Source organism: Tiliqua scincoides, chromosome 5 (genome assembly GCF_035046505.1).
Source record: "Tiliqua scincoides isolate rTilSci1 chromosome 5, rTilSci1.hap2, whole genome shotgun sequence".
NCBI classification, from domain to species: Eukaryota; Metazoa; Chordata; class Lepidosauria; order Squamata; family Scincidae; genus Tiliqua; species Tiliqua scincoides.
In genome coordinates this window covers 122,318,509-122,333,362 of record NC_089825.1, presented here as the reverse complement: position 1 = coordinate 122,333,362, position 14,854 = coordinate 122,318,509, and the positions used below count along the sequence as shown (strand labels likewise).

The 14,854-nt window shown below is 46.5% G+C and overlaps 2 protein-coding genes across 2 annotated transcripts; both read right to left on the bottom strand.

The window, feature by feature from the left end:
- Positions 1-311: 311 nt before the first annotated feature.
- On the bottom strand, positions 312-6,282 carry IZUMO2 (IZUMO family member 2). Its single transcript, XM_066630369.1, has 7 exons — positions 6,039-6,282; positions 4,216-4,290; positions 3,982-4,068; positions 3,142-3,162; positions 1,970-2,050; positions 526-649; positions 312-354 (listed from the first exon to the last, which is right to left on the bottom strand). Exons 1-7 carry the CDS (start codon positions 6,280-6,282, stop codon positions 312-314), a joined length of 675 nt encoding a protein of 224 aa, XP_066486466.1.
- A 502-nt stretch (positions 6,283-6,784) lies between these two features.
- Positions 6,785-10,755, bottom strand: LOC136654323 (mpv17-like protein). Its single transcript, XM_066631285.1, has 4 exons — positions 10,434-10,755; positions 9,919-9,989; positions 8,012-8,041; positions 6,785-6,991 (listed from the first exon to the last, which is right to left on the bottom strand). The coding sequence occupies exons 1-4, from the start codon at positions 10,753-10,755 to the stop codon at positions 6,785-6,787; spliced, it is 630 nt and encodes a 209-aa protein (XP_066487382.1).
- Between the last annotated feature and the right edge of the window lie 4,099 nt (positions 10,756-14,854).

Here is a 14,854-nt window from a genome sequence, read left to right as displayed (position 1 = left end):
ATTCTCTGAGAGGGCAGCCGTGCCCAGGTGCTGGAAGGGAGGAGGTGCCAGGACACCTTGGTTGGAGGAAACTGGGCAGACCACAGCAGAAATATTTGCAGACCACAACAGAAGCAAAGCAAATGCACAAGAACTGAGATTTATCATGGGATTTTAAGGAATGGGAAGACGGTTAGCAGACAGGTTGTGAGGATTTCGGAATTGTAGTGGTAAGAATATACGGACTGAATTCCAGACTTTGTAATTTGGAGGCCAAAGAGCACATTTTCCATTGGCCGTCCCTCAGGAGCAGGAAGAGGGGCTGATATCAGCTAAACGTATATAAATAGCCGGTTTCTCCAGTACGTGATAATCCTGGAAAAAAGAGAGAGTCAGTGCCCCCCCCAGACCCTCCCTAACCCTTTCACCAATGTTGAGTGGGCTGCAGCTGCCTCTGATGTGGGGCCCAGCATCTAGACACAGAGTTCCCTGTCTTGGGGGAAAGCTGCAGCTGACCCTGGGGTGGAGGGGGCCGTTGATACTTACACGCCTATAATAACGACAAAAAGCACTCCGCCCATGCACAGGACAATTGCAACTCCATTTCCGGCAATTTTGGGTTCCTGCAGGGGATGCCCAAAGCGAAGGGATACACGTTCCTGGGAATCGACTGGGTGCAGAAATCCAAAGTTTGGTGTGCAAAAAAGAGATTGCTGTCAATGACACTTCCCTCCTGGAACAAATAGCAGCTGCAGGGGGCATTGGGGGGGGCAAGATTTTTGTCAGGACTGTGACTCAGAGGGAAAGGGTTAAAACTCTCCACAATCCTTACTGCATATATATGTGGCTATCTGAGGAAACAGGTAGATCCAAACTACTCATTCAGCACATCATTTGTCCTAGAGAGATGCTACTATCAGTTAAATATAATCTGATTTTTACTTCACACTAGGACCCCATACCCTGAACAGCACATCCTTCTCTCCCCCCCCCCCAGCTTTCACTATGATCAGCGACCTGCCATAAGAGCATATGGTCCAGGTTTAACCCTAGCCCAGAAAAGAGAACCTGGGGTCAAGCCTCAAGCACGAGCATAGTGTAATGGCTAGAGGTTAGATTCGAACCAGGAGCCTCTCACCTCCTACCCCAGTTCAAACCTCACCTCACCAGGGAGTCTTAGACAAGCTATTAAGCGATAGGCCTCAGTCTTTCACTCGCAGGGTAGGGATCATAATATGGGACCTACCTTACAGGGCTGTTGTACAGCTTTCTAAGGTAATATAATTAGGATGCTTTGAACAAAATGCTTCATAAATGATAAGTATGCCCACAATTAGGGACTTTGTGAACCTAATTCACTTTGTCCTTCAGACTTGAAGGGGGAAAATGTGAGTCTTCTAATGTAGCAAATAGAGGTCTGTATATGGGGGACTTGATAAGCTTGGAGACACTCAAAATTCTCCATCCCATCTTTGTGCCAAAGGCGTGTGTTATGTGTTGTGTATTCACTTTTTGTTTTACATTTTGAGACACACACCCCCTTTGACACCCTTGAGTATGTGCTGCCCTCTGCTGGACATGGTAACACACACATACACACAACCTTTTGATTCATTCACCCAAGCTCTTGGCTGTTGTCCATCTGGTTAGGATTTGAGCCTGACTCAGGATGTTGTGTGCCACCACTCAGCTCTGGCCAAAGTAGGGAACCACAGGAAAGCCAAGCAGCCAGTTAAATATGTTTTTTATCCATGATAGGCCTCTGCAGGGCAGGTGATACTGTGAGCCACCAACTCCTATTAGAAAAACTCCCACTGGTCAGAAAAAGGAGGACTTTCTGCTGCTGTTTTCTGTGACAGGCCATTTTGTTTCCAGATCCCCTTCACCTTGCCCTTCCCACCTGGCATGGGGTCTGGCACGTTGCACCCCACACAAAATCCACTTCCCTTCCCCCACCCCAACCCAATTTACTGCCTCCAAGTCTACCTACTGAAGCACTGACTCAGCGTCAAGCAAGTCACGGTAGCATCTCTGCATTTGATGCAGTTGAACACTTTGTATTGGAGCCAAGCTGCAGTGAGGGGATGAGGGGCGGGAGGAAAAAGAAACCATGAGAAGCATGAACCATGGATTTGTGCAGAACCCATAGCGAAGCTATCAGCAAGGATAGGACTCTTTAAACCAAGGCCTGCTAGCGCCAAGTCCAGCACTCTTCTCCCAGGGATGTGCAAAATTCCTAAGGCATAGGCACAGACTAGGTGATATATTTACTGCATGCTTAACACTTGGGTGTCCTGCTCCCCCCTTTCTTTTCTAAATAGCTGCAGAGGTCCTAAAGTGGGAGGGGGGGCTAGTTTGCTGCAGCTACAGCCCTGATTGGGACCCCATGCTGTTTACCTCAAATTTGCACTTTGCATGTCTGAGGCTCACAGCATAGACAGCTCCTTATGAAATTTCTCTCCTACATGAATCATCTCCCTTCCTTCCTTTGCGAACTGCCTCTTTTATCTCCCAAAACTCAGAATATGGCTTAAAGCAGTGATAAATAGGGCTGCCCCCCCCCCCCATCAAAGACATCTTAGTGAGCTATATGAATTATACAGCACGAGCCTACACATCTCTGCTTGGTCCCATTAAATTCAGTGGAACTTGCACCCAGATAAGTGTGTATATAGAACTGCAGACTTGATTGATTGATTAAAATTATTAAAATCTGCATAGGGATAAAAACCTGAAGCTAGAAGCATTCCTTTGTTTTTAGATGATACATGCATATGTCATAGTGGGTATAATCTAAGAAGAGGCATTCCCTCTAATGTAGGAGAGAAAAGCAGGAATACCCCCTTTAAAACAGTGTGTGCCATCCACAGATATTGTAAGTTCTTGTATTAAAATCATAGTATATTATTTATTATACTGTACCTTTGTAGTAGATCAAAAGTTTTAAAACAGCTTTAGCTAATCATGGCAGCCCTACTGTGTCCCTGATAATTATCTGGGCAACAGACTTTTTCCTGTCACTTTGGTTTGCTCCCTTGAACCCCTGAGAGCCACATATGGGTTGCTCCCAAGCCACATGCGCTACCACCAGGGGCCACACTGTCTTGGGTTTGCCAGGTCCCCATCGTCCAACAGCTCGCCAGTGCAGCTGGATGAACTCACCGCAGTCATTTGAGTCACAAGCTATGGGGAGAAAGAAAGAGAAAGTTCAACCAATGAGTGTGCCCCAGCTGCCCTATTAACCACAGACCGTTCACATCCAAAGTGTTGCCGTGAAACATCCCACTCTCCCCTTCTGGTCCAAGAATATTTCAATTTATACCAGCAATGAACATTCACTGCAAGTTAAGGAGAGTCAGCTGTACTGACTCTGTACTAAGATGTACAGTCCCGTCCAGCTTTCTAGCACGGATACAGCCCTAAAGGAATAAGAGGAGGCCTCTGTGACTGCCTCCCCATCATAGGATGCAGTGTGCGCCCCCTTGGCGCAGCTGCATCAGCACTGGCAAGCTAGTTAGGATTGGGAGTGTTCACCCTTACGTGCACTTTTTATATGTGCAGGGAGTTTTCCACAAACTTTCAAACAAGGAACACCCCCATGGGCGCCCTGAAGTGGTAGAGTCCAGAAAAGGCTTGACTACATGGCCCTGCTGAATGCATAACTGCTCCTTAGGTCGTGGTCAGAATCACAGCTTGCAACAATGAATTCCATATTTTCTTTTGTAGTGTACTTTTTTTATCTGTCGCTACCCATCAATATCTCGGGATGACCATGCATTGGTTACCGCTGTTGCTATTATTACCTTAACAGCTCAGAGCAGTACAGCAATTACAGTGTTTCTACTCAGATTTGTATTAGTAATTATAGTATAATCCTGGAGAAAAATGCTTCTTTCCATGCATTTCCTCCTCTGTTCTGTCATCCTAAATCAGATTTTTGCACAGTTGGCAGTACGGAGAAGAAGTAATGAATACATGATGCGCGTGAAAGAGACTCGCTACCTTTCATTTGGTGCTGCTTTAATATCTCTTTGAGCTTCATGGTCATTTCCCTCCGAAATGTAACCAGTTCTTCCAGCAGAGCCTGGTCTGTGGTCAGAGCAAGAGACATGGAGATTGAGGGGCTTTTCCCAAAAAAAGAGCACATAGGGAGATGCACCAGAGAGCAGCAGCTCTTTGGGAACTGCAGTCCCAACAAAAGAGCACTCAAGGGAATGGTCGGTCAGGGGTTCTCACCTGCCAGAGGGGTTTGGAGCAGGCCTTCCGTTTCCTGCCTCCCCACCTTCATCAGGTCATCCACTTTCCTTTTGGCTGGGAAGGAAATGAGAATGGTGGCTGGAACCGGCATCCAGGATCAGCATTGTCAGGCAGCTGCTAAGGGTCCTTACTGAACGCTGACACCACCTCTGCTCTTATAACCTTCCTTTGGTGCCTGTGAAGCTACTCTCAAGGCCAGCCCAAGAAGGAAGGGACTAGAGAGGGCAGTTTGAAACCCAGAACTAGTCCTGATGGTAGTGATAGATTAAAACTGTAGGGAGCCTGCATCTGTAATGCCAAGAGGTGTAAACTTGGCAACTTTGAGGATATGTGATGGCTGCTATGCTACACACCTTTCCAGGTACTAGGGAAAATAATTATTAGTGTTATGCTGTAGCCAAAACCTAATCAAGCTCTCTCTCTCCCTTCCTCCTACACACACACACACACACACACACAGATGTACAGGGCCCACTCATTCACGAGGCCAAGTGCTTGCTTCACGCAGCAGACTGCCAGGGGGTGTCCACTTCTGTCTGTCTGCTCATCTCCATTGATCCTCCTCCTTCCACTCCCTGGACTGGAAAAGAGGGGGGCAAAACAGAAGTTTGGAGGAGAGGTGAGGGGCTAGAATGTTGGAAGTAGCAGAGGCTGCCACTTCACCAAGTACGGGGGGCGGCAGCATTTGACACACCCTCTCAGGCACCAGGAAGACTTGGGCCCATGACAATATTTGCTTATAACTGAGCTCATATATTTGTAACTGAAATAAACTCAGGGAGGGACGGAAGGTATATTCAGTAGGTTTCATGCATTAAAAATTGATCACTGAGTTTAATAAAGTAGCTCAAGTTAAACCCTAGTGCAATCTGGTGTCTTTGCTGGGGGGTGTGAGGGTAAATAGAATGCCAGAATCAGGGGAGTGGCAGCGAGATGCAAGTATCTTGTGGTCTTGTGTGCCCCCGGATGCATCTGGCGGGCCACTGTGAGATACAGGAAGTTGGACTAGAAGGGCCTTGGGCCTGATCCTGTGGGGCTCTTCTTATGTTCTTATGTTGTTCCTGTTTCCACCTGCCTCCTTCCACTGTGGTCTCCATTGTGTTAAATTCTAGTTTGTAAGCTGTTTGGGGCAGAGTCCTGTTCGCTTGTCCCTTATAAAGCATTATAGTCATTAATGGTGAAATAACAATAGACTCCCATTGGGTAAGAGTGGCAGGCAGCCTTGCTGCAGGAATGTAGCTATGTTGAAGGCAGGCAATTAATGGCATGTTTGAGGGGTTTCTAGTTTTGAATAGGGAAAATTTGTGCTCCAGAGCTGGACAGTGGGAGCATACAGCTAAGAGGTATTTTCAAAACAAGAGGTAGTGGTAGGGCATGTATGTGGAGAGATGAAGTTGCTTTGTGGGTTTCATCAGTTTGTTTTGTTTTCTTTGAAAAATGTGCATTAGTACTAATGCACTGATCAGGTACCAGGGAAGGGGAGTACAGTGGCTATACCCAGCCTCTAGAGAAGAAAAATGTATTTAAAATCTTCCTTTTTGTGAGCCGTGATGTCACAGGCACTAGCCAGTAGTGCCTGCTTCCACTCATTCCACACTGCAGTCCACAAACTGTGATAGACGCACTAGCTTCCTAAAGAAATAACATTTTACCACAATATCATGTGACTGAGCAGAAAGATGACTGGGTTGCTCACAATGTTTGGGTAAGAACTGTGCATTCATTGCCCAATGAAATGATTGTCTGGAAAGGCGCTGAGTGTGCGAGAGGCTCTTTGCTCAGTAGGACCTGAGAGCTAATACCTGCAAAACCTGAAAACTGGGTGGTGGCGTAGTGCCGGAAAAAACTCCCCTCGAGGCCTTTGAGAAGCACTTTGGCTCTTTCCTTGAGACGAGTGTCGTGGATCTTCTTCTCCACCACCTCCGTCTGGAGCTTAGCCAGGTTGTCCTTGAATGTTTTGTCACATTGCAGGCAGCTCCACAGGCCTGAGGGCAACCAGGCCAGGCACAGCAGCAGCAGCCACAACAGAGGGCCTGAGAGAAGCATGGTGGAGTGAGAGCCGTGGGAAATGGGGAGCCTCAGGGTTCCACAGAGAATGACATCACAATGGGGGCCGGCTGGTTATGGAACATGGACCAAGTGGGAGTTTCAGAATCAGAGAAAGGTGAAGCTCATCAGTGCTAATTGCAGGCTTGGGGCACAATCTTATGCAAAAGTAAGTCCTATTGTGTTCAATGGGTCTTACTCTCAGGAAAGTGTGGACAGGATTACAGCCCGAAAGGAACACCTAGATGGCCTTGACTCCCCTGAAGTAAGAGCTTTGGCTCAACCCTGTTGGAATTCTTAATAAATATGAGCTCACATCACTTTGGACTTCTCCATTGTTGTTGTAATTGAATCTGTTGGTGCTCCTCCCGGCTCTGAGATGGGTAGGAATAACCATGAAAACAACCAGCGCCTGATAATGTTTGCAGAGACCAAGAAGAATGACACGCGGAACAACAAGAAGACTTTACTTAGCAACAAAGGGATTTATTGGGGCCCTGGGTTATTTCTCAGCTGGCTTGTTGACTTGACTCTCCCCTGCTGTAAGTGGAAATAGCCCAGCCAAGCCTGGCACTGCATGGAAGAGGCGGGAGGTGGTATCATGGGCATCACTTTGTCGCAGATAGCAGAGGAAAGCTGTCCACAGGAAGGAGCAGGCACCCACATAGGCTGTGCGCAGCACGGGGGGCATGAGAGTAAAATTCACTGCCTGGTAGCAAGAGAGAGAAAATCAAGTACCAGGTTCAGGGGCAGAGCATCTTTTCTTTATGAATGAATCCTGCTCTGATCTGGGACTGGCTGAGTCCATCTCGGCATGATTGTATTTCCTTATCACATGTTTATTTCACCCTTTCCCCAAGGACTTTTGTCAGTGTACCTGGCTTTCCTCCTATGTCCACCCAGATTTTGTCCTTGCAACAACCCTGAGAGGTAGATTAGGGTGAGACAGTGATTGGTCCAAGATCACTCAGTGAGCTTTATTAGTGAGGGGGGTGGAATTTTCATCTGGATCTTCCTGTTCGTAATCTGATATTCTAACAACTGTGTATTGCACTGGTTCTCTGTGGTTTTTTCTGTGGGCTGGGCCATTTGTCCTGTAAGAGATATCACTTGGCTGTTTGGTTGTTTGGTAAATCCACTTCCTTGTGAAATTGGTTTCTCTAAATAAGCCTGGTTCTTGAGAAGTACAGTACTTAAAACCAGTGACACAGAGTTGCCATTAGAATGCATTGGTTCCTTCTGATTGGCCAGAGGAATGGCTGGGGGAGCTCCTAGCATCCTGTGGTCAATGGAGTACTGCCTACATACCCCTGAGTCAAGAGTGTGACTCTTGATGTTAACTTACATACAGAACATTGTTCAGTCTCTGCAGCTATCTCCATGACCACTTGGAGGAACTATAATTTTCTCTTTGGTCTTTTGGAGATGGTCCCTAAAGACCAGTCACACTTGCTTAATGCATTCCAATGGGCATTTGGAAGGGATCGGTGCATTCCAAACTTGTGACTATATCCCAAATTCCTGTGCCTTTAAACATCTGCAAGTCAAGCAGAAATGCAGCAGGGGAAATTTCCCTACTGCTTCAGCTCCATGCCAGGAATATTGTCTGTTTATTACTTGCTTGCCTTGCAGTTGTCTCAACGCAAAGGAGCTCTGCTAGAAGAAAGCTGGCAACCTCAGTCTTCCACCATGGAGGTGAAGAAAGGAAAGAGAGTATAGCAACACTTACCTGGAATAAAGTCCAGCACAGAACCCCAGCCTGAAAGAGAAAATCCAGCAAGTTCAAGCTTAAGCTTAAAAACTATAGCTAGACTTCCATATACTATAGCTATAGATACAGACTTCTATCCTGGGGAAAGGCAGTATAGAATCCTTACTAACCAATAAAAACATTTAATGGTAGTTTTTAGCACAAAGGTTATTAGGACTTTATTAGGACTTATTGGGACTGCAACCTTGAATAAAGTAAATTAATAAATTAAAAACCTTTTAAATAGACTAAAAAGCCATCCTGATTAACCAGGCAACATGTTTTTTAATGCAACTTTAAATAATATGTCCTAATAAAAGTTACTGGTGGCAGGTACCATTTTAGGGTTGCAATCCTATGCAAACATACCAGGGAGTAACTTACTTCTTTGGAAACATGTATATAAGATTGCTCTGTAATAGAGGTACAGGTTGTGTTTCATTATCCATTGGGGTTCCATTCTGGAACCTCCAGTGGATTAAAAAAAATCAGTGAATACCAAATCAGTGGAAAAATAGTTTTAGAGACCCGCTTCCAAGTTTCTTACTCCTCTGTTGATACCCCAGAATGCATCGGTATAGATCAGTGTTTCTCAAACGGTGGGTTGCAAGCCAATTTCAGGTGGGTCCCCATTCATTTCAATATTTTATTTTTCATAGATTAGACTTGATGCTACGATGGTGTATGATGCATTTGGGGACATGTTACAGACCTGTACTTTTAACAAGCTAGTATGTACGAGGGTATAGTCTTTTAACAATGATAGTCAATGGGATTTACTCCTGGGTAAGTGTGGAGAGGATTGCAGCCTAGGATTGTTAAAAATGTTCCTGCTTGATGATGTCACTTCCAGTCATGACATCACGTCTGCTGGGTCCTGACAAATTCTTATTCTAAAAAGTGGGTGCCAGTGCTAAACGTGTGAGAACCACTGGTATAAGTACTATACTGCATTCAGTCACTAGATGGGGCGAATAATGGAATGAAATTACAGTATAATTACTTAATAGCGTGAAGGTAGGAAATTGAATTTTGGTGCTTTTACCTTGCTACAAGGCATTTAAAAGTGGGTCTCGGTATCAGTGGTGAGCCAAATCCGTGGATACCAAATCAGTGAATATGGAGGTCTCACCTGTATTTCCTCTTCTTTCACACACTGAAAAGAAGGCCTCTTCTAAGAAGTCTGCTGTAACATGCACATGCATCATCCAAACTAAGGCAGAGAGGTTCAGCAGTGACCACAGCATAGTGGCTAAGAGACTGAACTGTAAACTAGAATGCCCCTGGTTCAAATCTCATCTCTGCCATGTTCTCAAGAGGAACAGCAACCAGTATTGTGGCACCTTTGTCAGATATATTGTAGCATAAACTATAATGGATCAAAACCTACTCCATCAGATTCGGGAAGTGTTATTCTCTTATGACAGGGGTGTGTGTGTGTGTGTGTGTGTGTGTGTGTGTGTGTGTGTGTGGTGTGATGGTGAAAGTGAAGAACTGTAAACAAATGGCCATGAAATGCAACCGGTGCAGTCTGTGACACTTTTGTGTAAAACCTCAGTGTCTATAAGGTAAGCACAGGGACTATTCATGATGGTAGTAAATGCGATGACACCATCTTCCTAGCTGTGCTGTGCCAGTTTAACGTTTGTGGTGCAAGAGAAAACCCGGGTTCCAACTGAGCCCAAAATGGATACAATCAATCACTAAAAAATTTGAAGTCAGCAATTTCACTCTGGAATTTCCCTTGCAGGTACTTTTTCCAAAAAATGGTAGCAAGGTGCCCTGGGAGATGGAAATGTCAGTCATTAAGGTGCCACAAGCTTCTTTCTTGAGTTAGCTATAACAGGGTGACATGGCTGCTCCTCTGGAATGCATGCAATTATTACCTTGTATGTTGGCCAAAACTTCTCCTGTAACTTCCCAAAGATGTCACTTTCGCCATCCAGAAGAGAGAGACCTTGAAGAGGTAGAGGATGACTAAAACACAGGCAGATCCAGGGGGACCATGGGTGTGTGCCCCCCCCAAACTGTTGTGCCAGCAAAGCAGGGCACCTGCCAGGATGGGTAGCAGCCCAAGCACGGCCGGGTGCCCAGGTCTACCCACCTGGAAGAGGCAGCTCCAGAGGGCAGTCAGAATGGGAGCCCAGGTCTACCCAGCAGGTATATCTGGGCTCCAAGTCTGGGCAGGAGCTCAAGTCTGTCTGCCCAGCAAACCTTAGCCACCATGTACAACTGGGAGCCCAAGTCTACCCACCTGGTTGACCTGGGCTCTGGAGCTAAGGTAGTGCTCATGGCCCCTCCTAAACACAAACACTAGATCCACCCCTGCTGTAAAATGACATCACCATCTCCAAAGGTCCCTCCTACTCCCATCCCCACTCCACCCTTCTCTGTCTCTCACCTGTGTAAAACACCCCAATGGTAATGGGTGCTGCTATGACCTGGTCACAAGCCACCTTTGCTATCACCCTAGTGGCATTTGCTCCCGGAAGAAGGCGCTCCAAGGTCCGGAACCAGATGTAATTGAAGTTGGCGTGGAATGCAAACCCCACCAGTGCCACTTTGCCCGTCTGCTTTAGATCCAAAGTATTCTGCCCAGGAAGATCCAAACTGGGCCTTGCCAACACCTGCTGGGCCACATCTGCTGCAGAAAATAAAGTCCCATAGGTGGCCACATTCATCAGCCAAGGATAGCGATGCACGACAGCCAACAGGGGGTGCATTCAATTAGGGCACTGGGTGCAACAGAAGTAGAGTTCCTGGAGATGGCCACTAGATGATAAAATTCACTGCTGTAATGCTGTCTTCTGTGGGTATGTTGTCTGAAAACACAGAAAACACACACACACTGCTGTTAACTCCCCTAGCCTGAGGGCTGCAGCTGTGTTCTTCAACAGGGTGAAAAACCTGCCTCCTACTGGCTGGATGTGGCATGTCCACACTTTTGCTTTTCTACGCAATGCATTAACACACCTTGACACCCCATTCCAACACACCCTTCCCATGCACAATATCTTGCAGTGCATGCATGTATGGTTGCCCCATGCCACTTTCTCTCACAGACCATGCAGCCTCTTGGAAACACATATTGTAAAGACACCAACATCAGTAGCGTAGCTGGGGGGGGAAAGTACTTCTAGGAACCTGAATGTGCCCTCCAAGTGGCCCCCCTCCCCCTCCCCTTTGGATCCATTTCAGGTATACGCCTCCGTTTTGCTCCCGCTGCCCAGAATGTCTTCAAAAGGGGAGGGGGCTGCTTGCACGGTGCACTCAGGTGCCTGCAAAACTTAGTGCTTTGCATCCCTTTAGCTACACCACTGACCAAAATCTCACCCAAGGACTTCTCACTGTCACAGACCCTGGAAGTCAAAGATCCGTAAGACCGCAAATGAAAAAAATGTTCCCTGCTTTGACCAAACAACCAGATCCAGGGATACTCCCAGAAGAGTTAAATCAGTATGAAACTAGCCTATGTTTGCAGTGTAAATATGGCATTATTCCTACCTATAAACCTGTCTAAACACACACACACCTGTATTTGTGTGCACAATATACTTCCACAAACTCATTTTATAACACCTCACAACACACTCACAGTACAAATTCTGATATATTCACAAGGGTTTCTGTACACACTCTTGTTGGAAGAGAAGCTGGATGTGTACAATAACAGCGGGTGTGGGGATATACACCAAGTTCCCAACATAAGTACCAGTTCCATTCTAGAGGCCTGCACAGAAGTCAGAATGTATGTACCTTGAAACAGCCAGCTCTTGCTGCCTGCACAAAAGCACCACAAAGGATATACTGCTCCTGCACGAAAGCCATGATGTAGCCATCCATAAATCAGACATCTGTAACTTGAGGAGCCAGTGTACGTCCTTCCCCACCAGCAAAGGGAGCTGTTGCCTATTCAGTTCCTAGCGCAAAAGCTGGTAGGTTGCTCTCTCCTGCTTCGTCTAGACTTCTCATTAGTCTCTTTTCCTGTGCTGTGGTTGTCTAATGTCTCCCTGTCTTAGTGGCCAAGACCAGTTGCTTCTCTTGTTTTATTCTGCAGCATATAAAGACTCAGCAGTGTGTGTGTGTGTGTGTGTGTGTGTGTGTGTGTGTGTGTGTGTGTTTGTGTAACTCAGTGTGTACACTCAAAAGAGTATGCAACTCAGCTCTGCTGTGAATTGAGTTTGCTTTTTCCTCAGCTCTGCTAACAACTCTTAAGCACTATTCACCGTACACTACACACACACACAGCAGGCACATGGTAGCACCTTATTTTAATGCTCTGCTCACCCCTGTGTAACAATGCCCTCTCCACCACATATTACATAGTCTGACCCACATGTAATTGAATGGCTTCTCTGCTGGCAGCACACCCAGGGTAGGGCCATCTATGAGGCTAGCTGCAGCTGCTGTCTCAAGCAGCAGGTTGGCAGAGGACCCCCCCCCCCCCTGCTAGCCCTCACTGCTTCTCTTCCACTCCATTGGGAAAGGAAAAGGGGAGGTGGAGTGAAAGAGGAGGTGTCGCCAATGCACTAGCCACCACTCTCCTTCACACTTCCACTTAGTCCCATCTTTTCCCTTGTTAGTCAAAGGAGTGGGAGGAACAGAAGCTGGCACATCGCCAGTTAAAGGGTACAGCAGGAGGTCTTCAGCCAGCTCTGAACCCACCACAGAAACACAGGTCTCACCATTCCTATGCCTCCAGTAATAACACCATTCCCTCACTGAGTGTCCATCTTCTGTATTCACACACTGCAGCCAGGGCTGGCCCTTGATCACCAAATCACCACCCAGGTGAGAAGCATCTTTGGTGCTTCCCCCTTCTGTCTATTCAGCTTTTGAATTTATTTATTTATTTATATTCCGCCTTTCTACCCGAAGGGCACCCAAGGCAGCTAACAATCAAGATTAAAATACGATACAAAGTAAAATACAAATCAACTTGCCACTTGCAGGCACAGGGCCCAATCCTATCCAACTTTCCAGCACCAGTGCTGCCGCAGTGCAGCCCCGAGGTAAGGGAACAAATGTTCCTATAACGTAAGGAGGCCTCTGTGACTGCTTCCCCCACCACAGGATTCAGTGAACACCCCATTGGCACAGCTGAACCGGCACTGGAAAACTGGATAGGAATGGGCTCACAATCTGTAAGTATAATACATATATCCCAGCCCTATCATTGGTATACTTGGATCTGTAGCCTGTATTTATTTATAGGAGGCCTGGGATGGCCTTCCTCTAAATGTGACCCTGATTTCAGCCACCTCTCCGTGCCTACACAACAAATCCTCTGTACAGTCTTCAAGAAGCAACACAGGTTTTTTTTTTTTGTGCACAACACTTGTACACTTACCCTCACACCTCTCCAGTCACAAAAGGGTACTTTTTGAAGTGGTCCTAGAAACCACAAACATGTGGAAAAGAGTAGATCAGAAATCGGAATGGATAGCCTCATAATGGGGAGGGGGGGTTGTGTGTGCATACATATGGATCTGTGAGTGTGATCTGGCAGGAATCAAGGATCCTTCTCATGGTATCCTGCATGAATGAAAATCAGTCCCAGAGAACTGTTGCTCATGTATACATACTCTCTCTTGCAAGCTTGTAAGCAAACTCTATGGCAGAATCAGCAATCAATTAGATATTGGGCATCTATTGGGCATGGGATATTGGGATATTGGGCATGGCAAATGGGCATGACCTGAGAGACTATGTAAACCTCTGAATCTGTTTCAGTGGCAGGACTCAGGCCTGAAACATGTGAAGCAATCATAAAGGAGAGAGTGTCTCAGAGCATGTACAAAGTGACTTTTTTTTTTCTCCCCACAGAGCAAGCAAATTAACTCCAAAGCAGGTGGGTAAAGACTTATTTTAGAAAGCTACAGTCACATGCATGCACACACCCCTCTCTTTCTCTCCTCTTTGTCTCCCTCTGAGCCACTCACATTTCTCCCCTCTACTACCTTCCCCCCCCCCCAATCCTTTAATCAGTCATTACCCCAACCTCCTGTCTTTTCCTGGGCTAGCAGAAAAAGCGACAAGGGAAGAGTCAGCCACGTTGCCTGCTCCACCAAGCTATAAATAGCTGGACATATGGCCAGGGTGCAGAAAAGGAGAAGCGCCTGTAAAGAAAAAGGGGAATGTCCACTTAACGTCTCCTCACCCCCAAGGTTGGCAGCACATTTGAGCCAATAAACGTGGAAGTCCCACCTCCAGACTGCAGACGGACGGATGCATGTTTGGGGCAGAAGGAGTTAATTGCAGGAGAAATATCTGGGACAGGGTTGGTTCTGTGCGAACAAATGCAAACTGAGCACTGCAAAACACACACACACACACACACACACACACACACACACACACACACACACACACATTTTGCGTATCTGCCTGTCTAAGCACTGCTATTACTGCTCTCCTCCTTTTTAGATGCTAAACTCCAGAATCTGATTTTGGCTCAGGATCTCACTTCACTGAAGAAGGACGTTAGATTTCCAACCTTTATATTTTGCTTTCAGATTCCTTATAATGAACAACTTTGTGATTATCTTATTTTTTTTCCTGGGAATAAGCACATCAGAACAGCCCTACTTGATCAGGCCAAAGGCCAGCATCCTCTTTCCCACAGCTGTCTCTGGGAAGCCTGCAGGCTTCTCTCCTGTCTTTGCTCCCCTGCAGCTGGGATTCAGAGCTACCCGGCCACTGAACCTGGAGGCAGCACAGAGGCATCTTGGTTAGTAGTCTTTGATTGACATCCTTCACGTCCCCTTTTTAAGCCACGCAGGGTAGTGGCCATCACCACATCAGAGGGGAATGAATTCCCCA

What these genes read in the sequence shown, in the direction of transcription:
- IZUMO2 (XM_066630369.1), bottom strand. Translation starts at nt 6,282, where the DNA reads ATGCTTCTCTCAGGCCCTCTGTTGTGGCTGCTGCTGCTGTGCCTGGCC. An exon ending in CCAGTTTTCAGGTTTTGCAG is followed by an intron (nt 4,291 to 6,038) that starts GTATTAGCTCTC and finishes TTTCCTTCCCAG; the next exon opens with CCAAAAGGAAAGTGGATGAC. An exon ending in TTGTGACTCAAATGACTGCG is followed by an intron (nt 2,051 to 3,141) that starts GTGAGTTCATCC and finishes CCCTCACTGCAG; the next exon opens with CTTGGCTCCAATACAAAGTG.
- LOC136654323 (XM_066631285.1), bottom strand. Translation starts at nt 10,755, where the DNA reads ATGCACCCCCTGTTGGCTGTCGTGCATCGCTATCCTTGGCTGATGAAT. An exon ending in AGTTTTGGCCAACATACAAG is followed by an intron (nt 8,042 to 9,918) that starts GTAATAATTGCA and finishes TTTCTCTTTCAG; the next exon opens with GCTGGGGTTCTGTGCTGGAC. An exon ending in TGTGCTGGACTTTATTCCAG is followed by an intron (nt 6,992 to 8,011) that starts GTAAGTGTTGCT and finishes TCTTGCTACCAG; the next exon opens with GCAGTGAATTTTACTCTCAT.